The 24,371-nt window shown below is 46.9% G+C and overlaps 1 protein-coding gene across 3 annotated transcripts in view; it reads right to left on the reverse strand.

The window, feature by feature from the left end:
- Nucleotides 1–24,371, reverse strand: part of Cdhr3 (cadherin-related family member 3) — a 60,240-nt gene that overhangs the window by 22,188 nt on the left and 13,681 nt on the right. For all 3 annotated transcript variants that reach the window (XR_010052594.1, XM_063262750.1, XM_039113160.2), the window contains exons 5-8: nt 13,395–13,489; nt 12,492–12,596; nt 7,037–7,185; nt 3,994–4,183 (exon numbers count right to left, since the gene is read on the reverse strand). Coding sequence is in view for 2 of the 3 variants with exons in the window: in XM_063262750.1 (XP_063118820.1) it covers nt 3,994–4,183; nt 7,037–7,185; nt 12,492–12,596; nt 13,395–13,489 (539 nt within the window). In the remaining variant the exon portion in view is untranslated. The remainder of the gene's footprint in view (nt 1–3,993; nt 4,184–7,036; nt 7,186–12,491; nt 12,597–13,394; nt 13,490–24,371) is intronic.

Consider the following 24,371-nt stretch of genomic DNA (forward strand, 5'->3'; position numbering starts at 1 on the left):
CCACACTGGCAGAAAACACATCTGCCATTTTGTTCCTGCCATCACTGTGCAATGCCATGGTTTTAATCATTGATTCTTTGAATACAGACCACTTATTAAATACTAACTGTGTGTTTTAAGAAGTATCTCTAATTCCATTGTCTCCAAGAGCTTTGTACTCCTGTCCTCATCTTACAGGGAAGCAAAGAAGAGTTGGAGTTGGGGGTTCAAGGCGTGTCTAAGAAAGTCAAAGTCTCTGGACAAGAGTCTCCATTGTCTGTTAGGATCATTGCAAACTTTAAGTTCCATTGTGATAGGGTAAGGCCTCCATCTTGTATGCTTACTGAGGCCATGTCAGGTTGAACTAGAATTTGATCTCCTGGATGGAAAGTCCGAATGGAAAACTCCCCAACTCTATTCTAGGCACCAAAGGTCAGGCTGTCCTAGCTAAGTTATTTCAGCTTCTGTAAACTGCCCGTTTCTGTGGAACCCTTCTAGCCAATCACATATCTTTGCTTCCGAGAAGCCTGCTTCAAAGGGTTTACTTCTGCGAAGGTCCCTGCAGCTGCTGAGAGAGATGCAGGCCATGGTTTCTGCCTTAAAACACTCCTTGTTCTGGATACTTGAGTATACCTAGGTCCCATCCAGTTTGAATCAATTAATTTTAATTGGCTACACACTATGTCTAAGTGGTCATCTGTGGTGAGTTCCCCATAACACCATCAATTGTATCTAGGCCATAGATGTTTGTGGATCTTCAGAACTGAAAGAGTGCCTCATCTAGAGAATTCAGGATCCTGGTGCCAGATTCCACCCCCCAAGCCCCCATTCTCTTTCTTCCCCTTCCTCCCCCCATCCCTGCCTCTGCCTGTTGTATGCTAGGCACACACTAAAACTACATCAGCAGTTTTGACATGTTCTTTCATTTTTCTCAACACTTGTTATTTTTCCCCCACAAACATTTCTCTTGGAAAGTCACTCCCCCTCATCCATCAATCCCTTCCTTCCTCTAAGGGGAGCTGCTGTGCTGCTGCTCTCCCTCACAGCTATCAGACCATGGGTGGGGTGGGGGGATGGGTCCCTGGGCAAAGGTGACTGAGCCCAGCAGTTTTCTGCATCCACCTCCTGTTCATGAGCAGCTTGCAAAGCACTTTTAGCCAAGTGTTGGACAATTTACAACCTGAGCGGAGGCCATCCAGCTGCCTTTGATGCCTCCACTGGAGCCCTGGGCTCATTCACCATCAACCTGGAAAAGCCACAGGCCCTTCGTGCAAGGAGGTGGGAGCCTGTAAGGACCTACCCTACCCACCCACAGACTCTGAGCCTCAGGCTATCCCGTAGCTGCCACTAATGAATGCTGGCACCCAGCCCACCCACTTCCCAGCCTATCTGCAGAGACTTCCAAAGTCACAGTATTCTAGAATAAATGTCAGAGGCGGTGGAGCTCCATTTTCTTTGTCCTGTGGTTTTGTTTTGCTTTCGTGCTTGGCATTGTAATGGCTGGGAAGGAGAGGGGATTAAAGATAGGATGGTGGTGGATTCACTGGGCAGAGCTTCTTAGTCCCATGGTCTGGTGTGTTCCAGGGGTGGGGTGGGGTGGGGTGGGGTGGGGTGTGGAACGCGCAGGCTGAATTCTTGAAGTGAAGATTTCCACTTTCCAGCTCAAAGAAACAAGCCATTCCACGGACCCGCCTCACTTCTAAGCCTTCAACAGCCCAGCTGGGAGTTACTCTCATTGGAAAAGCCTGGAGGTGATGGCCTCACTGTTTGGAATTATTTTCAGTAATGGATATAATTAGCATAGTTACTGATTTAGTGTGATGGGCTTCAGGGCTATTTTGGAGAGAAGATCAGGACTGGGCGGGCTCACCTGGAGGACCTACAATATTTAAAATGTGATTTCACCAGGTAGTATGGAATGCTGTCTGCATACTGTCCTACCACCTCAGGGGACTCTGGAACACAGGAAGACAGAATATTCAATAAACTGATTTGAGAAAAAGAGAAAACAAACAAAGGGGCCTGAGATGGCACAGTCTGCTCCAGGCACTGATACCCTTGGTGCAGGGGAACAAAGAAGAGCCCAAGGGCTTAAGATTGCAAGAGAAGACTTCCAGGATGCCAAGGGCTAGCATAGATGTAGAGTTTTCCAGGGAGGTGGGTGAGCCTGCAAAGTTCTATTCCATCTCTAGTGTTCAGACTTCCTTTAGCAGAGTATAGGCTTAGTTTGTGTGTGTGATGTTGTGTAAACCACACCCTAATTATCTGTGGCTGACATTGCTGCCCATCTTGGAGACTGAATCTTGAATGCTCAAGCTGGTAGAACATGGTTCAGCTTGTGACTGGGTGAGCCAGGGCCTCAGCCAGAAGTAGCTAGCAAATTAAGATACTTCTAGGAGATTTAGTGAAGAAATGATTGCAGAGGGGTGTATGGGTATGTGTAGAAATTTTAAGGACTGGCATATCTCTCGGGTCTAATAAGCCTGGGACATCCTTGGTACTCAGAGACTGGGAAGTACCAGTGGAGGGAGAAGTCTCTAAAACTGGAACCCAGGGACTGGGAGTGTTGTGTGTAAAGGGATGCCTTATGGGAACTGAGCCCTTTAGAGTATGGAGGGGGCAGGTTAGAAAGGGAGGCAGTTGATAAACCACTCCTGGCCTCACTCTTACCCCGCGTTTTTGGACACTTCCCCACTGGTCAGGCAGAAGATAGTCTGCAAAGAAGATAGTAGGCAGCCTTCCAGGGCGTGGGGCGAGGCACAGGGTGGACCTGAGGTGTGTGTCCCGACAGACTGCTAGCCACAATACAGATCCTCTAGCACTGAGTAGAGCAGGAAAGTTGTGAAAAATGGGGAGCTGGTGAAATGACCGTAATAGCTTTTGATAATCCCAGATGGCCTTTGTCTGGGGCTATTTGTCTTTTGTGTGGCCATTCTATGTATCAAAACTGCCCAAAGTCACCTGAAACAAACCTGAAAAAGCAGCCAAAGATACCCCAAGAGATTCTGCTGATAGGGTCATCAAAACAGGCCAGTTCTGATACTCAGTCTCACTTCAGGTGCAGGGCACTCTGCCCTCAAAGAGTCATTGCTGAGATGCACCCCACCCCCAAACTGACTCCATTCAAACTTCCAGAAACTGGCTAGCGTGGAAACCATCAAGCTTAAGCTATTATGGAAGAATTCCCAATTGCGTGGCTTTTTGACAAAATAGCAGAAAGACAAGCTACAGTTTAGGAGGGGGGTGGTGCAGTAATCCAGAATCAAAAAAGAGCTTTATGGGGCTGGAGTGAGAGCTCAGTGTTTAAGAGCACTTCTGCTGTTCCAGAGGACCAAGGTCTCCATGGAGCCTCACAGCTCATTGTGTATAACTCCATTTCCAGAGGGTCTGATACTCTCTTCTCATCTCTGTAGGGAACCAGACAGGCATGTAGTGCGCAGCCATATATGCAGGCAAAACACTAACACACTTAAAGTAGAAATGAACTATTAAATGGCTTTACTTGAAACTTACTGTGACTTAATTGCGAGTCAGAGAACAAATAGAAACATAATAATCATGTCCCACACGCAGCTGTATCTCCCCTTCGCGTATTCACAATTAAGTCTCGTCAGGTGAATTAGATGTTTTGTTTTGATTTATTCCTGTTATTTACCGAGATTTCTTTCGGAGCGCCTGGCTACTAATCCTGACTCTGCAGCATCTATTACAGCAGCTAACAGCAGGGCATCACCCTTGGTGGCAATAAGTAAAGAAAAGACACAGTCCAGAGAGGGCCTGTGGTACGAATGGAACAAAATTAAAAAAAAAAATAGCTGTATACACACGTAGAAAGCAGAAGAGAAATAATGAGGAGGGGAGTGAATGGGCAAGGAAAAGGAATGACAAAACGGTGTTTGAATGAAATGGGCCACCTCCAATCCGCTATAGAGTCATTCCCTGATGCCATGCCATATGAAAGAAGCCAGGGGTCAAGGACCAGCCACGGGGGAACACATTCCGACTCATGACTACCTGAAGGTGCGCTTTCTGCATGTTGCAGGATTGTCATTGATATCTTCCACGATGAAGGTTATCTGCATGCGGTTCTCCTGACCCCCAGAGGGTCTGTCCTTCACCAGAACTTCCAGAGAAATGATGGGATTCTGTCTCAGTTCACCTGCATCTCGATCTAGCCTCTGGGCCACTTGGATTGTCCCTGTCACTAAGAAGGCAAAGGTTAGAAGACAAACGGAGACCATGAAGAACCCGGGAGAAGGCTATGTCAGAAGGATGACCAGCTTGCCCTGAGTGAGCCCCTCTACAGACACGTCCTGTACAACCGCACGTGCTTCTGGGTTTGATGTTTATTGGAACACCTGACCTGATCTTTCTCTAAAGCCATGCCTTAGACTGCAGCGTTGGGCCCTGGGTGCAGCACTGTCCACAGCGGACAGAAATGGTCGGTAGCTGACTCTAATTTGATCCACTGGATTCTCTCTTGGAGAATCTGTTGCTAAGAAACACACATTGGAGAGTGAGCGAGCTACAGCAGGAGCTGCAGGCAAAACCCAGAACTTGAGCTGCTGAGATCCTTGGAGCAGTGCTGGTTCACACCCTTCCCTGCCCTGATCACCTGGCTCTCAGAAAGAATGGCGCTGTGCCTCCTCTCCTTCCTTCGCTCCCCTTCTCTCCTCTCCTTTCTTCTCTTCCTTTCTATCGTCTTATGCTTAGCTAGATTTGCTGTCCTTTGTATTATTTGGAACCAGAGTCTTGGTTTAAACACTCAAAAAAAGTGTGGGAGGTTCAGAGGTAGTGCTTGCCTGACATGGATGTGGTCCTAGGTTCAACCCCTAGCACTACTGTGTAGTGTGTGTGTGTGTGTGTGTGTGTGTGTGTGTGTGTGTGTGTAAAGTTCGTTTTTGCAACATCAGAGTGAACAGAACTATTTCTACATTCTTAGCCATGTGAGTTCGTCTTTGCAAAGCCCTTACAAGTTTCCAGAGGCAGATCCCAGCTGCTAGCTTTGCATGTCAATCATTTCCTTAGGCCCGGAATAGGTATACTTTGCTCAAGAGTGTGTGGGACCAGTGACACATCGTCTGGGGTTGTCGGATGTTGGCTTCCACAAAAGCATTATGTAAAGTGAAGTCCACTGGGCTGACACGACCTGGGTTTATGGTGAAGGGACAGTATGGTGGCTAAGAGAAGAGGCTGTAGAGTCATCCATCTTGGACATCAAGGTGCCCCCAATGAGCTGGGGCTCTTGGGCAACCACTGAACGTGTCTGGGTATCTCTCTAGCCCTTGGTTTTCCTTTGTAAACTATGGGTGTGTTAGTCCACTGGGTTGTGCAAGTACTTGGGGTGGAATGCGTGTAGCCCCTCTACAGAATGTTTGGTAAATATGTAGTCTCCACTAAGGTGGCTACTTAGGAGGAGAAAAAGCTCACTCTCCGCACTTGGCTATTCATCCCGGAACATAACTGGCAACAATCTAGCAAGCTGATATGGAGAGACACTGAGCTGGGCATCACCATTAGTTACAGGTAGCTATGTAGCCTCTGAAACGGGCCCAGTCTGAATTGAGTTATGCTTTAAGTATAAAATACACAGCAAGCTTCCAAACAAAGTACTATATATATTTCAATTACTTTTAAATATCAATTATATTGCAATGACAATATTTTGGATCCTAAGAGTAATTTTGTTCTTTACTTTTGTCTTCTTTTGTTTGTTTTTGAGACAGGGTTTCTCTGTGTAGCCCTAGCTGTCCTGGAACTCAGTCATAGAGCAGGCCGGCCTAGAACTCCAAGAGATCTGCCTGCCTCTCCCTATCAAGTGCTGTGATTAAGGGCGTGCACCACCACTGTCCTGCTCAATTTCATTTTTTAAAGCGAGATTATTGAAGACACTGAAATTACACACCTGCCTTCATTCTATTTCAGTGTCGATACCATTCCTGTCTTCTGGATCCTTAGGAAAGTGTGGACGGAACAGGCGGCTCATGCATCTTCACAGGCCCACCTTCCCCAGAGTGATGGGGCTGAGGCAGGCCACCCGACAACATGGCGCCCTGATATCTCAGACAGTCGCCGAAGTGGCAGGACCTCTCTGCCCTTACTCTGGTCACCTCTGAGTGATCAGAAGGCTTTCATTGGAGAGATTTTCCCAGAGACGACAGCATCATCATCTAGGAGGACAGAGACACCGGAGCACTGGGCCTTGCACAATTTACCGTCCTTCTACCTCCTCATCAAACTCAGTATAAAAATTGCAATTTTCCGGACATGGGTGGTGGTAAATGCCTGTAACTCTAGTACTCAAGAAGCTGAAGCAGGAGAATTGCTATGAGTTGCTAAAACTCATAGCTACAAGTTCCAGACCAGCCAGAACTACGTAGCAAGACCCTGTCTTGAAAAAATAAATATATCTATATCTATATCTACATCTATATCTACATCTATCTCTATCTCTATCTCTATCTCTATCTCTATCTCTATCTCTATCTCTATCTCTATCTCTATCTCTATCTCTATCTCTATCTCTATCTCTATCTCTGGGTAGTGGTGGTACATGCCTTTAATCCCAGCACTTAGGTAGCTGTCTGAGTTTGAGGCCAGCCTGGGTTACAGAGCAGGCCAAGGTCAGCCAGTGTTATATAGAAAAACCCTGTCTCAAAAAACCTAAACCAAACCAGCCCAACCAACTAAACAGACAGACAGACAGAAACCCACCACGAAATCTAATTTTCTCATGTCCTTAAGTCTTCGTGTCTGCACAGATGGAGGGAGATGCGTGAGTTCTATTTATAGGGTTTCAACCTTAATCTTCATGGCAGTTGAGAAAAAGTTTCATGTCCCCCTAAAGGTGAAAGGTCACCCATCTGCTCACACTCAGCCCTGCTCAGACTCCACCATCTTGGTTGGTGTCTGGTGCCTTTAACACACCCTTCCCCTGACAACTAACGATGAACCTAGACAGATAGGCAGACCAAGGGCCAGAGGGAAGGGAAAGCATCGTAAAACCACTGAACGGCGTCATTCGAGGATGCCAGAGAGGGCACTGCCCACGACTCACACTGGTCTACCATGAAGTAGCTGCTGGTGGTAGCGATGCTGTAGAGGAGGTGGCCAGGAAAGCCCTCGTCATCAGGATCCACTGCTGTGATGTTCGCCACCATGGTTCCCAGAGGCGCTTCCTCTGGGATGGAGTACACTCTCCTTGGGCTGAAACAGAAACACTGCAGCGGTGGCTAATTTGCAGGGGCAGGGGAGGGTGCAGACTGGGTGGTAGGTATTTTGGTGTGTACTAAATATAGCGCCACGTTGCTTGAGCTGCATCAACATGCAGAGAGAACACAGCCGCTGAGGGCTGGGGGGTGGGGGTGCTGCTGTCTGCATTTCCAAAGATCACATCCTTGCAGATACGAAGAATGCCAGGCTATTACTGTAGCAATTTAGATGGTCACAGCCGCTGCCTGCCTGCCTGCCTGCCTGAGGCCTTTCCTCCCCTAACATCCCCTCCCATAAAGATTCGTCCTCTACCCAGTCAGCTTTTCTCCTCCCAGTTTCTGTTCAAAAGGTGTCTGGATTGTTTTTAAAAACCCATCTGGACAAGATGTTCAGAGCCCCAGGCTTATTAATTTGTGCTTGACTCCCACCCTGTGGGTGATGCCAGAAGCCCAGTACTGTCTACACTAGAATCTCTGGTCTTTGTTTATTTCTTCTTCTTCTTCTTCTTCTTCTTCTTCTTCTTCTTCTTCTTCTTCTTCTTCTTCTTCTTCTTCTTCTTCTTCTTCTTCTTCTTCTTCTTCTCCTCCTCCTCCTCCTCCTCCTCCTCCTCCTCCTCCCCCCCCTCCCCCTCCTCCTCTTCTTCTTCCTCCTCCTCTTCCTCTTCTTCCTCCTCCTCTTCCTCTTCCTCCTCCTCTTCCCCCTCCTCCTTCTCTTCCTCCTCATCCCACTCCTCCTCCTCTTCTCTCCTCTTCATCCTCCTCCCCCGGAGGAAACAACTTTTCCACATGGAACCTGGGCATCTTTCCAGGTGGCACTCACCACAAGGCCAGCTCTCTAAGCCCCTGTCAGTCAGAAGTCACCGTATTGTTCTCCAAGAGGCACTGTGCATAATGTAACTCCACATGCCCATTTACTGACCTTTCTCAGACCTCCATGCTTTTGTAAAAGGCCAGCAGAGGGGCAGAGTCACCTTTAATTTCCCTTTCTTAAGGTGCCACTTCCCCATGTGGTCCCTCCTTGAAGAGAGGCAATCTTCATCTCTGCTCTAAATGGCTGCCTTCATGTTGGGGGCTCAAATCACTTGGCTGCTGCCCGGCTCACCACAGCTATCCCGCAGGGAGTGCCAGAGGAAATAGAAGAGAGAGCTACAGGCTGGACTCAGAAGCAGAGACCATCTGAAGCCAGGACCTCACACTAGCCTACCCCATGTGCCCCGCCCTGAAACCTAGGCCCAAGATCACGCACAAGGAGTGCTCTTTCACCATATGTCTCATTGTTGGGGAGGAGCAAGCTTATTTTGTTCAAAAGGTAGCTCCAGTGCTTGGGCCTCCTTGCCCAGTGTCCTGAAGAGTCCATGACTTTGGTGGGCTAACCCAGCAAAGTCAGGGACAGCAGGAACCAGACACAGAGTCAGAGGAGAGAGGTAATCTTGTCTTCTACAACCAACAGAACCTTGTTTCTAATGCAGGATGGTTTTTCTTCCATCTACTAGACTGGGTCTAGTAACTTCCCAGCCAGCGTCACAAGGATGCTTGGTGGTCTGAATGATAAAATCTTCCCCACAGCAGTTTGGTGCTTTTCAGATGGGGGAGGGCTTAGAGGGTGTGGCCTCATTGGAGGAAGTCACTAGGGGCAGGCTTTGAGGTTTCCAAAGACTCCCCCCTTCCCAGTTTGATCTCTGCTTCCAGTTTGAAGTTAGAGGTGTGAACGTTCCACTGTTACTCTAGCTGCTGTGCCTGTCTGCTGTCATGTTTTCCTGTCATGTTTTCCTGCTGGGATGGTGATGGACTCTTATTCTCTAGAACCATAAGCTCTGATAAAACCCCTCTTTGTGTAAGTTGCCTCGGCTGTAATGTTTTATCACGAGAAGAGAAGACCTGCACAGGCCGGTCCTGGCTTTCAACGTTACTCCCCGGAGCAGCGATGCCAGCATCAGTGAGCTCAAGGGGATGTAGATTGCTGAGCAGTTACTGGAGACCTGAACGCCCTCTGAAGACCCAGGGATGTGCATTCAGTCTCCAGTGTCTGAGGTGACTTGAGTTTCCTAGGGCAGCACGAAGACAACATAGGAAGAATATGTCCCTAACCCCATCTTAGACTCCTTCTAGGCAGTAGTTCCAAGCGGGGAGATGAGTATACTTGGACACAGTTTTTTGATTGTCATGACCTGGGGATGGAGTTGCTCTCCCACATTGGGGGAGATGCTGCTAACCACACTCCTTCACACAGGATAGCCCTGTCACAGAGAAGTATCTGGTCCAAGTCCAGACGTGCAGCTTAAACCCTGCTCTGAAGCCTCTATAGTACATGCCGGGTGTGCCAAGTCCCCATGAAAGGAACAGGGCTGACTGTTGGGGACACTGCCTCAAGCTCTCATGCCAATCTTTCCTGGGTTGCTCTGGTAGCAAGAGTGGCAGAAGATAAAAAGTTTTAGTATTTGATTTGGGGAATCTAAGATTCATGTCTGTCAAAAAATATATCTCAACTTATACCTACATCTATCTAACAAAATGGCCGAATTTCAGGTCTACCAGAACAGAGAGAATAAATATGATTATTATTCATATCTCACACTCAGCTCCTTACTACACCTGGCTGCCAGAACTCAGGGCCACAGCAGGTGGGGCCGGTGACCACGTTCTCTGTGCGAAGGGGGGCCATTTCCTCACGGTGGGTGAGTATGCAGGAAGGCACTGCCAGGCACCCTTACAACAGGACTTCCAGCGAGTACAAAGACACCAGGCAGAGTGGGGAAGAGCTACTTGCTGGCATCTGAAATAAAATGATCTTCAGTCAGCGCCACATGCAGGGAAAGAGCAAATCTGCCGGTGGTTTCAGCCTCCCAGCATACACATCACACCCACGAAGCAGACCGTCAGACATCTCCGCTCAGGGGCGAGATGGGGAGACAGTCTCAACAACAGAAACAGCACTCACAGCGGCGGCCTTAGCCAGACGTAAAGAGGAAGGGCTGATTCCACATCTGCCGTGGCTGCCGCACACTCAGACTGGGTAATACCCGAGTCAGCTTGAAGATTCAATCTCGTAATCCACGATCAGAGAGTTTATGGTTTGTACTGGCAGAGGTTTTGAGAGACAAGGAATGCAAGGGGTCGGGCGAGCTCTCGATTCAGCACCCAGTGTAACCCCAACTGCATCCTTTCAACTGTTGAGGGATGGGGTTGCTTGTAAGTGAACACCCTGAGCAAAATGAGTGGTGTCCGGCCCTCTCTAGAGCCTAAGCTCCTGTAGACACACAGCGATGGCGTCCGTGAACGCTGGAGCAAAGCTGACTCAGAGCCTAAAAGGTCCATCTCTAAAATTACAAGTGAGAACCACGGAGTTTGAAGCTGTCCTCTGGGTGGTCATTTCCCTTCTCTGCCAGATTGCTAACGGCTGCATTTTAGAAGACACAGTACAGTTCGGTCCCCAGCTCCGAAAAAAAAGAACCAAAAAAAAAAAAAAAAAAAAAAAAAAGAAGACACAGTACAGAGCAGGTTGGTGCCCAGAGGAGAACTTGATTCTCTTAGCTATCCTATCAGTTTGTTTTTTTATCTGTGCTGTGGAGACTGTCTCAGGCTCTTTGATTGCCAACCCCATAGCTATCACCTTCCTAGATTTTTTGGGTGAATACACAGAGCTGTGTGGGCCAATGACTCAGCCCGAGTCTGAACTCTGTATATCACAATGGTTTCTCAACCTACTGCTGTGTTTCTAGGCTACGCCATCTGTAGAAATGCCCAGGCTCTCTGGAACCCAGTACTGGGCACGGAGGGAAAGACCCTGGGGGAAGATTACTTACAATACTAGGATTGGTCTGGGACTAGTGCAAATGACCAGAAACTTTTCAACTGTGGCTTGCCTGCAAAGTGACATGAGGTTAGTCTGGGGGATTCAACAGGCTTAATAGCTCCCAGTCTTAAAGCATGTTTCTTTTCATATGTGATTGCAGGTTGTTATGTGTGCTGTGCGGGCACATATGCATTTGGAAGCCGAGAACTTCCTTGGATGCCACTTCTCAGAGCTGTCCACCCGTTTTCCTTTTTTAGAAACAGTGCTTTTCGCCAAGTACACTTGTCTGCCTGGTGAGCCCCAGGTTTGTCTGTGTCTGTCTCCCCAGCACAGGGATTTATAAGTGTGCAAGCACACCCAGCTTTTGGGCATGGACTCTTGGGATGGAACATACTCTACCCACTGAACCTTCCCTCCAGTACTCTTAAAATGTTTTTTGCAAGCACTTGACCTTGCTCTCATGCTTGTGGCTTTTTCAAATGTTTTCATTTATTTTTAATATGTTTAAAGATTTATTTTATTTATCTCTGTGTGTTTATGTGTGTATGTGTGTGTGTGTGTGTGTGTGTGTGTGTAAGTGTGTGTGTGTGCACACGAGTACAGGTTCTTGAGGAGGCTAAAAGAGAGTATTGGATCCCCTGGGGCTGACGTTATAAGCTATTGTGAGCTGCCTACTGTAGGTTCTGGAATCTGACACACTGGACTGTGGTCCTCCATAAGAGGCCACAAGCACTCTTTACTGCTCTGCCATCTTTCCGGCTCTAGGTTTACTTTTCATTCTCAGATAATAGCTGCCTCCTGCCTTTACGTTTGCTCGAGTAGCTTGTGCTCTATTCATCCACAGCCATGAATGCTGCTGACCCCCAAGCACAAGATGGTGCTGTTTCCCTGTGGTTGGGACAGGTACCTACTCAGGGTAGCAGGAAGTCAGGCTGCTTAGGTCATCTGTTGGCTATGAATCCCAAGGTATCTTCCTGAATCCCTGTGTGCAGTAGGCCACGGCCTTCTTTTGGGCCCAGGTTGAGGACAGATCCACCCTCTTTCCTAATACACATACAGCCTTTCCCTCATCTCACCTCTATGTGGAAGCAGCAGATACAGCCAGGTGTCTTTCTGGATCCACAAGCCAAGAAGAAACTTTGGTATGCCAGTGACCTTAGGTCACCATTATGGTATTAGGGTTCTATTAATATGGGGCACTTTGGTAAACAAGTGCCTGTCTTGCCTTTACTTCCTCTGTGTGTACAGTGACACACAGGAGTATTGTGCTCAACTCCACCCCTCTCTCTACCATGTCCACAGTGCCGTGGTGTATGTGAATGTGGTGGGTCAGGATGTGTGGGGAGTGAAGGGGAACATGGGGCTGAGAGGCATGAAGGACACTAGAGAGCTCTCCTTCCCATCGCTTGTTTAGGCCATGGCAAAGCACATCTCTGTGTTTAGTCATGAGTGTGTCCAAGAGGGCTGTGGAAGTCGACCACGTGAGGTCGGCTTGCTCTTAGGCTTACCTGGTAAAGAGTGGGATCTCATCATTGATGTTCACAATAGTCACCTGAAGTGCTGTGGAAGCTTCAAGGTCCCTACTGTCTCTTACTCCCACAAGGAGGTGGAAGCTGCCAGGGGAAAATTCCAAGTTAGAGAAACAAGCTTTGCTGACCCCAGTACAAAGAGGAATGGGAAAGACCACAGTGGATGACGTGAAGTGGGCGGCCCCCTTTCCAGCTGCCTGCTGCTTATACAGCTTCCAAGGGTCAAATGTGGCCTCTGCTCCTCTCTAGCCACGAGGCCTACTTGCTCATTTCTCAGTCTGGAGTGTTTTTTTCATGGCTACTACCTCCCTGGACAAATGCCTACTCAAGTCAGCCAAGCCTTTGCCTTTACAATGTCCCTGCAATGGGCCTGCTGCACTCTCAAGAACACAAGGCTCCCATTTCATTCATTCATTCATTCATTCATTCATTCATTCATTCATTCATTCATTTGAGATGCTGGTTATGGAAGCCAGAACCTCCTGTACATTAGGTAAGCACTCCACCATGGACCTATACTCTGTCATCAATAACTACTCTACTTCTCTTGACTAGGACAGAGCCAAAGGCCTCACCTGGCTTTCCCAAGGCCTATGGCTTCCTTCCCAAAGCCTGGCCTCTCTTCAGATGCTTTCTTGTCATACTTGCATCCTTTGATGCCCCAGGCCCTGTCCTCTCTCTCCTGGTCCCCAGTTCTGGGAATGCCCTCCCCTACACCATGATCTATTGCTCTGCCTGTGTCTGACCAGAGTTTTCAGCCTGCTGAATCTGAACTAGCCATAGCCCAGGTTGCTCAGGGACCCAACACCCTGTTGGAATCTGGCTAGTCCTTTCTTGAGTTTTGGATAGCTATACATCAGGGAAGGTCATTGGTAAGGTTACCTTTTGTGCCCTGCTTCAAAGTCCAGTTCTGTGGTGGAGAAGAGGGTGCCATTAGCAGACATTCTGAAGTTCTTCGAGGGAGAAATGAGGAAGTACTGCACAACAAGGGAAAGTTATATTAGGTCAGCATAGCCTTAGGTGTGTTTGCTTCTGTCCTGTTTGGTACTCTTGGTATGTACAACATTTTGAATGATTTCAGACAGTGCCTAGATAAGCAGTTCTGAGACTTCATGGCTGCTGAGGAGAAAGACCTTTAGATGTGGTTGGTCTGAATGCCTGCCTCTGATGAAGACTCTCTAAAGTGCTATTCCAACTACTGAAAACTTACCAAAGGGTCCCTGCCCAGGTAAGTTCTGCTGCTAGTCTTCCTCTTCATGCCCCTGTCTTCTGACTTTTGCTTACCAGGCTCTAACACCAGCCCTTGACTTTAATCAACACTTAGGTGCTTACGCACGCCTATGCCATGTTAGATATTAGGACCATGCCCAGCATGAATGAGACCTTGTGTTTATTCTTGAAAGAGTTGTCAATTAGAAAGTACAAACACGTACCCAAGCATCATTCATTGAAATGATAAAAAGTTAGAGAAGAGACAGTCATGACTTGAGAATGTGGGAGACAGCAGGACTTAGAGTTGAGGATACACTGCTCCCAAATTTTATCCGGCTAAAGGGCCACTAATAAACCTAGTCTTCACATATGTGGGTAGTTGAAGACTTTTGTTGTCTTGATACCAGTGCTACTCACTTAACAACTGTCTGTCACACCCATGAAATCTAATAGAAACACATAGGCTCATGCATAGAACCCACTAAGGTCCAGGCCACAGGAGGACCATGGCTGTGTTCCTCTACAGGTGTTCATCAAGATGGCTTCCTTGCCTGGGATATGGAGTCAAGGAAGTGGGAGAAGGGCTTGCATCAGATGGGCTGAGTACATGATCTGATCCTTCTCTTGCCTTGTCACTTAGGGACAATACCAATGGCTCCACTCCTTTCTGCTGTTGACTGTTGGCTGTTGGCTGTTGGTTGGTTGCTATTGGTTACTGTTGGTCGAGGTTTGTTAAGTAATTGTAGTGCACAAAGAAGAAATTAGATATCCTGATGACAAAGATCAAACTTACCCCCAAGGAACTTGATACCCTAGTCATCAAGAAGTAGTCCAATGATAAGAACATCCCCCTCTCCCCTTTATCCTTTTTTCTCTCTTATCTAGTGTTAGGGGGTTGGAAGGGTGGAGAAGCATGGAAGAAAAAAGAACCCACAAACAAAGGCAAACAAAGGCTACACTTTCCATTGGAAAATCTGAAAGAGAATTCACACTGTTAACTATGAGGGGCAATAAGAACATACTTTATAACCTTTTATTGCAAAGGGCTCTGAGGTTAGGAGGCCTTATTAACTATGGCTAAGATGAGAGGTGATCTATCCCCAAGGCCTTAGATGATGAGTTCAATAAACAGTTGAAGGTTTGAAACCAGAACTATGGGCCCCAAAGTCTAGGATCAAAAACATATAGCCAAGGTCTCCAACCAACGATGCGGTGTGTGATCAATGTGGAGTTCCTATGACCAAAAAAGAGTGGCCAGAAAATAGATTAAAGGCTTCATCTTGGGCCAATAAAGGGTCTTTAAACCATGTTTGAGAACTATTTATTTTCTGTTTGTTATATAATGATATTTTTCTAGTTGTAATGAGCATACATTTACACAAAATGGGAGAAGACAGAAGAAATATTAAAAAGTCACTAGCTGAAATTCATGTGTGAAATCTAATCATTTTGATGGATTACCTCCTGCTCTTTCTGTGCAAATACACACCGTCTAAAATCTCAAGATGATGTGATAATCAAATGGCAATATTGTGTTCTTTTTATTTCTGTCTTGAGTGTTTCCTCATAGCCTTCTGTCTCCTATCAACCTGGATCAACTTCTGAAATAGGAAGAGACCAAGTGTGATCTGGATGTGATGCTCTAAGACTCGTTCCTTAAATCTGACTGTTCCTCATAGTTAGCTCATGACAGCACAGCATTTTAAATGTGGATTTATTTAACAAAATCCTCTTGGTGTTCATTTAGGGGTTTTTGCCCAGTTTCAAGAGGGGACAGGTGGGCAATGCCAGGAAGTACTCTTCTGGGACTTTCTCTCAGGACTAGTCCCCCCTCTCCATTGTAGGTTCAACTTTGCAAGCCTTATCATTTCTGTGGTTCTTTGCCTGAACAGCAGTAGATTGGCCATAAGCTACCTACATGTAGAGGAGTCCTGTGTCTTTGGGCTGAGTCTTCCCTGTAGGAAATCCTCACATGTCAACCATCAGAGGCCCATGCTGAGTGTGATGGGGACATTTACTACATGCATCAGAATCAGAATCATTATGTGTACACTATAAAATTCTGGGGGACAAATCTATCTATTGGGTTCTAAGCAGTGGGGACGTTGGGATACAGAGACAGCAAATATGCTTTGCCTTTAAACACTTATGGCAAACTAAGGGAACAGAATACTACTGGTGAGGCACTGCAAGGGGAATCAATATAGGCAATTATAGGAACCAAAACCTCTTAGACACATTTGAGATATGATGTCACAAACTGGGATAGTAAAGTATGTATGTGATTCTGGAGAAAGGCCTCAAGAATTGACTCTTGGTTCCACCATTTCTAGATCTCTGAGTTTGTGTAGGATGATAACAGCAAAGCCTAGCCCTGGAGGAATCTACAACCTGCTTGTCTTAGCCACTGTTCTATTGCTGACCTTGGACACCATGACCAAGGAAACTCATAAAAGAAAGAAGCATTCATTTGGGAGTGGCTTGCAGTTTCAGAGGCTTAGTCCATGATTATCACGGCAGAGAGCAGGAGGCAGCTCTGGCTTTGGAGCAGTAGCTGAGAGCTACATCTTACAGAGGGGGAGGCACTGGGCCTAGTGTAGGCTTTTGGAATCTTTTTTTTTTTTTTGGTTCTTTTTTTTTTGGAGCTGGGGACCGAACCCAGGGCCTTGTGCTTCCTAGGTAAGCGCTCTACCACTGAGCTAAATCCCCAGCCCCAGGCTTTTGGAATCTTAAAGTCCACCCCCAGTAGCACACTTCCCCCAACAGGCCCACACTTACTCCAACAAGACCACAGCTCCCAATCCTTCTAATCCTTTCAAATACTTGCACTCCCTAGTGACTAAACATTCACATATATGGGCCTTTGGGGGCCATTCTTTTTCAAACCGCCACAGTGCTATGACAATGCTTCGAACATGCTGGACCCATACTGGGTGGTAGCTTCTACTGTTCAGCCAAAATGTAAGATCCTGTTATGAAGGTGCAGCTCAGGGGTATAGTTTTTGCCTCACATATATAAGGCCCCAAGTTCAATCCCTCTCCCCGACCCCAGCACCTTAAAAATTAGAGTAAGGTCCCAAAGGAAAAGGTGTCCTTTGTGTCCATAGTCCCATCGTGTAACAGAAGCTGCTCCCACACAGATGCTCAGTGGGGTTTTGTTAGAGATTCAAAAATGGGGTTTTCTTCCTTGTAATTTCTCACTGATGAGAGACCGACATTCCCATCTCTGAAAACTCTCTTAAAAAGCAGAGTAAGCTCTTGTGCATCTGTAATGCCAGCAGGACAGAGCTGGGACCATTGCCTTGGAGTCCAGGTCAGCCTGCATTTCAAAGCGAGATCCTTTGGTATCTCAGAGCCAACCATAGCAGCATCAAAAATCTTAAAGCAATTATCATGCCCTCCATTTTGTTTAAGTGTGGTAATGCTATATGTGGCTATGAAACCATGAGTCTAGCCTATAGTCTCAACAACTGCTGAACAAGCGTCAAAGAAACAGCAACAGGTAGAACTGGCATTGGTGAGCAGAGACTGGGAGCCTGAGGGTTTCCTCTTCATTTCCATTATGCTGATTCCCTGGAATCTCGATAATCTTTACATGTGTGAATGTATGTATGTCTGTATGCATGCATGTGTGTATGTATGTGTTTATGTATGTATGTACGCATGCATGCATGCATGTATGCATGCACGTATGTATGTGTTTATGTATGTATGCATGCATGTATGTATGTATGTATACATGCATGCATGTATGTATGTATGTGTTTATGTATATATGTATAATCAGTGCTAGGCTAATTCTTGATTCCCTCAGTCTCCACGCTTTGTTCACAGGCCACGCAGTGCTCAGAAAGAAGATAATACTGTAGACTAGAAATATTGTGTCATGTGGCCCCCTGCCAGCAACTCAGTAAGGCTTTCTGTAAAACCTGGCATTCTTGCCTCCTTTTTAAAGGCTTGTTTAATCAAAGCTCTCCCTTGATATTCATTCTTGGAAAACAGAAATTAAATAGAATGAAAAACAACTGCAGCCCCTCTCTGCCCCAGTCCTGGCTGAGAAAAGTCCTGAGTAATCAGATCAATTCAGCGAACAAATGCTTGTTAGACAAGCTCTCTGCTTTCCTCTGGGACTATCCCTGCCTGCCTCCCACTGTTCTGTTTGTAGGCTCTTGGTGACTCCTTGTTGCCCTTGGTCACAAAAACTTCCTCTTGGAAGACACAGGCCATCCTTCCTGCCCTATTCTCTCTGCAGAGTGCTTTCGGTTTAGCCAGAGGGAAGGTGAGGTGGCCCAGTTTCCAGAAATGTCAGCTCCCAGGGGGCCAGCAACCTCTTCTCTCGCTCCTTGCTACAGTGTGGGAGCAGCTGGCGATATAACGAGGGGTGTCTTGCCCAGCCATCCCTGGCTGTCAGCCCTTCAGTGCAAAGATCAACATGAATTCAGCCTTGTCTCCTAGGAACAGGGTATCCATGCCACGTTGAGCCAGTTTCCAGATGGAAGCAAGAGTCCTTGTCCAGGATATAACAATGATACTTCAAGACACTGAATTCGGTACCCTCCTACCCTACCCCTGCACCAGGTACATTAGCTCATTGGAGTACGCGGCTTTGGAAGGCCTTGTTCTCTCCATCTCTCCCCCAGCCCCTGCCTTGCTGAAACCATTAGATTATACTCCTAAAGCCACCAAAGTCTATTCCCTTTGGCTACTTCCTCCTCCTGGGGCTGACAACCAAGGTCCAGCTATCAAAGTATAGAAGTCCAGCAGTCAAAAGACCTCTTTGACCACCCTAATTAGCATGTCCAATTAAAATTAAACACCTCCTCCTAACATGGGGTTTCCTTTTTTACCTTCATAAACTGTCATTTGTCTATGGGCCGCATCTGTCTCCTCTCTATCCAGAAACAGTCCTCTCCCTTCCCTTTCCCCCTCATCCTCTGTCTCCTGTCTTTGTCTCTTATTCCCTGTCCTCTGTCCCTTTGGGGCAAATAAATCTCCTTTCTGCTGAGAACTTGCTCTTGGGAGTTCCTTACACACAAACCCATCCTCACCGAATGGGGTCTTTCAATCAGCCCGGGAGGGTTACAAATACAGTGCCACGTGTCTGTTAGACTTCTCGATGTAAGCTGAATATTGTGAAGCAAGTAAACAAAATGAACAAAAACCCCATCCATTCCCCTTTCTCTTTTCTTCTACGCTATTCCCATTCCAGCTCTGGAGTGGCAGATGAGGGGAGGAGGAAGGAAGACTTTACTGAAGAAGACAACACCGAGGTAAAGCTGCCCCACTGTGGCATACCCTGGCATCTGTCTGTGCGGAGAAGCTAAGTGGGGATGGCAGCCACTGAAGTGTTTTTAAGAGACGTTGACAAATTTGTGCACTGGGAATTTTATAGCGCTCGCTTATTTGTTGTTTTTGAGACAGCATTTCATGTGTCCCAGGCTGGCCTCCAACTTGCTATATAACAGATTTTATGGCATCCTAAGGACTCAACCCGGGGCTTTGTGCATGTTAGGCAAGCACTCTGAGGATTGAGCTATGTCTTCAGTGCCCAAAGCTGACTTACTAATGTCTATTAAGCCTTACTGATAAAGCTGTCCCTTCTTTGGGAAGAAAGCCCTGAGGAGTCTTGAGTCCTGTCTCCATGACCCAGGCTCTGCCAGTCTTAAGGGCAACAATTTCCATTGACCAGAGGGTCTCCCCAGAAGCATGCACAGTCACCAGCAGCTGTGGGTCTGGGGATGGAATCGTCTGAGACCAAGGGCTTTTCCTCTGTGAGCCTCATATGAAGACCTAGAGTACAGTGACTTTTACTGTGACATCAAGGGGTGACTTCAGTGTTCCCAGGCAGGACATATTGTGGGAGGCATGCGCTGGGAAAGCTATCAGGAAGGAAAGGGGGAGGCATCATGGCCGTGTAGGGTAAAAGCTCTGAGCCCCCTTCCAGACTTGAAAACCTACCCAAACCCACCAATCCCTGAACTCCCTGAGCACAATTCCTCCAAGCAGTTCTCTGACCTTCACATGCACACTCCCTACACAACAACAGTTAATAGATAGGTAAATATGCCATCTACTCATGAACTCCATGGGTCCGTTCAGCAGAGAGTACTCATGGGAAGAAGGAATGGCTGGGCGCCCCTCAGAGCCACGAGCAAGAAGACGTAAGAGAGTGTTCTGTTGCTCTACTGACAGTGAGGTCATTGCCCTTTTAATTTAATCTTTTGTCTGCCCCGGTGAAGACAAAGCACACTTCGTTTCATCCAAAAGGCCTTCCTTAATGGAAGGGTCTGAGAAAGCCCCTTAATGAAAGGACTGTGCACTAGACTGCTCTGCCTCCGGCTGCAAAACCTATTAGTTTCCCCAGAGTCTCCAAGGAGGCCATTGACAATGAGACAGACGCAGGGAGGGTGGGAGTGCAAGCCCCCTTCACCAGGTAGGAAAATACTGTGTGGGTGCCAGAAGAAAGCTAGAAATCTGAGCATTCACAAGCACAGTGTCTTTTCCTTTGTGTGCAGACTCTGGATCCCAGCTCTACCTGTACCTGCATCAGGACACAGAAGGACCCCAGAGGACATAACTGTATCAAGATGTGACCTGAGCACCCACATCAGCCCATGTGCTTGGCTCCAATAGCACCTTCAGTGTGGCTGGTCTAAAGGAAGTGAGTCTAGGAGTAAAGTGTACACCACGTTTTCAGAACATATGAAAAACGAATGTCAAATATCTCATTTGTCATTTGATGGTATGTTATACATATTGAATTAGGCTAAAATGTAACTATTATAACATAACGTAGAAAGAAAGGACAGAGGGACGGGTCTGTAGAAAGAAATTGACATGAGATCATCCTTCAGATGTATTATATTAGGAAAGAGATTTCAACCCTTGTGTGTGTGTGTGTGTGTGTGTGTGTGTGTGTGTGTATGTGTGTGGTGTGTGTGTATGTGTGTGTGTATGTGTGTGGTCTGTGTGTGTATGTGTGTGTGTATGTGTGTGTGGTGTGTATGTGTGTGTGTGTGGTGTGTGTGTGTGGTGTGTGGTGTGTGTGTGTGTGTGGTGTGTACGTGTGTGTGTATGTGTGTGGTGTGTGTGTATGTGTGTGTATGTGTGTGTGGTGTGTGTGTGTGTATGTGTGTGTGTATGTGTGTGTGGTGTGTATGTGTGTGTGTGGTGTGTGTGTGTGTGTGGTGTGTGGTGTGTGTGGTGTGTACGTGTGTGTGTATGTGTGTGTGTATGTGTGTGGTGTGTGTGTATGTGTGTGTGTATGTGTGTGGTGTGTGTGTGTGTGGTGTGTGTGTGTGGTGTGTGTGTGTATGTGTGTGTCATCATGCCCATAGTCAGCATGATGGGGGTCCTAAAGGAAAGGAAGTCTTCCCTTCAAGTCCCAAAGAATAGCTTCTGTAGGAAAGACAAGTGCCATGTTTAGCATGACAGGAGTCCTGGAGGAAAGAACCTTCAGATTTCCAGAACAAAGCGGACTTTCTGACTCATAGGTTTTTGATGAGTGATGGTATTTCCAGAGCCTGTGAGTTAGCCTACATTCCAGGAGGCAGGTACTAGCTCAGACCGGGCAGCAGAGGGAGTGACGGAGGCTGGGCTGAGTCACTGCAGGCACCTGTCAGTTCTTTGTCCTAAGGGACAGACTGCAGGGCTGTGTGGCCTGATTTTTGGGATGGAGAGAAGAGCATCTAGAGTGTCTGTACTCTAACAGCAATTAATGGTACCTGGTTTCTTGTACTTTTAATGTAGCCACTGAAACATTAAAAAAATACACAGTACTTATCTCTGGTTGCACAGGTCCAGGCAGTAAAAAGGGTGGTCAAAAAAAAAATGCAACTGCATGCTTATCAGGTTTTTTAAAAGGATCCAATGAAGGAGAAAGGCAGTGACTTCTGCATGCACCCCCATTTTACACGATCTGTGATGTGATGTCACTTCCTTAAACTGGGTACAGACTGGAATGCTCTTCACTTGGCAGAGTCAGGGATTCAGTGTGTGTGCCAGATCTTTGTGGAATCTACCCTTCATTCAGGGGATGGAATCCTATGGAGCCCATCAGCAAAGGCAACAGCCTCGGACCTAGCCCAGGTGGCTTTCCGGGTGTGCTTCAGTGCTTGCCCAAGTCTGTTCTCGCTGAGCTCAGCGCCGGTCAGTTCTGAGCATTGTACTACAAACAGGCTGAAGTTTGCATGCTAATTCAGTGTTTGCCTGCTGAGTGCAGGAATCTGCATTCTCTATGCAGCCTCATCTGTTCTCAGTATATGCCAGACAGGAGAAAGCATTCAAAACCAGTGTGCTAGACTTTCTGATCTAACAATTGGCCACTGTGCACCCTCCCCACTACATCTAGACCTCATAACCCCAAACTCTTGGTGACTTGAGGAGTCAGGACACCCGTGAGGGTTTGAAGTTCCCCTGAGGTTGCAATTTCAAGCCAAAGGTGATCAGCATAGACTTAATCAATTGAGAGTTAACCGTATCCTTTCTACTTTGCAGAGCAAACTATACCTCTTGGGACCCTTCCCTGACCCTACCCCTACCCCTGTGCCCCAAAACAACCATCTAAGTACAAGGGCTAGGAAGAAGTTAGCACTGCCTAAACCATTTTTACTCTTTCTCTAGTATTTGATCCTTCTAGACAGTGCTAGCTGTCCATAGAGCCGTACAGTCCTACACATGAGTTAAACACATCATTAACGCTTTCTCTGACAAGCCAAAAGTACCTCTCTTCAAATAACCCCACAGTCTGTACATGCCTAGATTTACGTTTTCCTCCAAACCACTTTGACATAGCTGCATAGTTTAAAGGGAGCTACTTTGTCACACTGGTGACAAGAAACGTAAGTAAGAGTCTATCTTGGCTTATGGTCACAGAGAGCTGCCTCCCTTCAAGGACAACTGCACCTGGAATGGGTTTCTGACAGAATGGACCCCTTTGCCAACTGTATAACTTGGAGATGTTTTAAAAGGGAAATTTAAAAATAGAAATCCAGCTAGGGATAGTTAGTATACCTGTAGTCCTAGCACCTGGGAAGTTGAGGCAGGGGATTGCAAGGTTGAGGCCACCCCGGGCTATGAGACACTGCCTGAAGACACCAAAAATAAAGCGATAGCCAGGTGCCATGGCGCATGTCTTTAATCCAAGCACTCTGAAGGTGGGGCTGGGCAGATCTTTCTGAGTTTGAAGGCAGTCTGCACACACACACACACACACACACACACACACACACACACACACACACCCTGTGATAGTTTGAATGATAGATGCTCCCCATAGTCTTGGGAATTTGAACAATTTGTGGTAATGTTTTGGGAAGTTGAGCTGGTGTATAGCACTATGGGTGTGCTTTGAGAGCACAAAGCCTCACCTGCTTGTGGTTTGTGGCTTACTTGCTGCTTTGTGCCTGCAGTATAACATGTGTGTCAGCAGTTGCAGCTGGCTGCCACATCTCCCAGTCATGAGGGAATCTTCTTATCCCTCTGGAACCATAAGCCAAGATAAACTCTTACTTAAGTTTCTTTGGTCATAGTGTTAGGGTCTGAGAACTGCTGAAGGAAGAGCCCAGACTCAGTATGCAAAGGCAAAGAGCCTTCATTCTGCAGAAACAACCAGCACGTAGGGGTCAACCATTCATAAAATGGCAACCCTCGGGGGAGCTCCCAGGTCTCTTTTTATGCAGGGCTAGAGGAATTTTCCAGAAGGATTAGGTAATCTCTAATGCGATTGGTAGAATCAAAGCAATGGCATTAGTACGATTTTGATGTTAGTTCTATATTTAGTGAGACCTTAGAAAGTGGGTTAGGTAATCTAAAATTTCATTGGTGGAGGCTGGGAAAGCTACGTGGGTGGTTTCTGATTGGCTTCTGCCAGTCAGGTGGCCTGTGGTCTGCATTCCTATGTCATGAATGCTTAGGATGAGGTACCCAATCTGTATAAGGCTGCCCAGCACAGGCGGCCATCCTGAGATAAGGTATTCCTCATCCTATGCTTCTCTCCAGGCTCCTCCACAGATGGGGGGTTTATGGCCTTGTCCCCTGGGTCGGTGACTTACAGCTTAGTTCCTGGGACTGATGGCCTATGGTGGTCAGTTCCCGGAACTGATGACTTTCCTTTTGACGTGCTCCTGAAATGGAGTTTATGTCATCCTCTAAGTAGTATTTATTTTATTTTATTTTCTATCTTTGTTTTTTTTACTTTTTCCTTGCTGTCATTGTTGTTGTTGTTGTTGTTGTTGTTGTTGTTGTTGTTGGTTGGTTAGGTTTTTTTGTTTTTGTTTGTTTTTTATGGTTGTTTTTTGGGGACGGTGGTTTTTCATGACAGGGTTTCTGTGTTCAGCCCTAGCTGTCCTGGAACTCACGCTGTAGACCAGGCTGGCCTCAAACTCAGAGATCTTGCTGCCTCTGCCTCTGACGTGCTGGGATTAAAAGGTGCGCACCACCACTGCCAGCACCCAGCTGTTCATAGTATTTTATCACAGCAACAGGAAAGGGGCTGGTACAGGCCTCAGTGCAGCCTAGGCTAACTTCACAGTCATCGGTCCGCCAAGTGAGCATCACTGGGTGTACACACACATCACACACAGAACACAGCGGTACCCAGACATGGCACCGTGGAAGTTGAGAAAAACAGGGACATGCGGGTCCCTC

This window comes from Rattus norvegicus, chromosome 6 (genome assembly GCF_036323735.1).
Source record: "Rattus norvegicus strain BN/NHsdMcwi chromosome 6, GRCr8, whole genome shotgun sequence".
In the NCBI taxonomy this organism is placed as follows: Eukaryota; Metazoa; Chordata; class Mammalia; order Rodentia; family Muridae; genus Rattus; species Rattus norvegicus.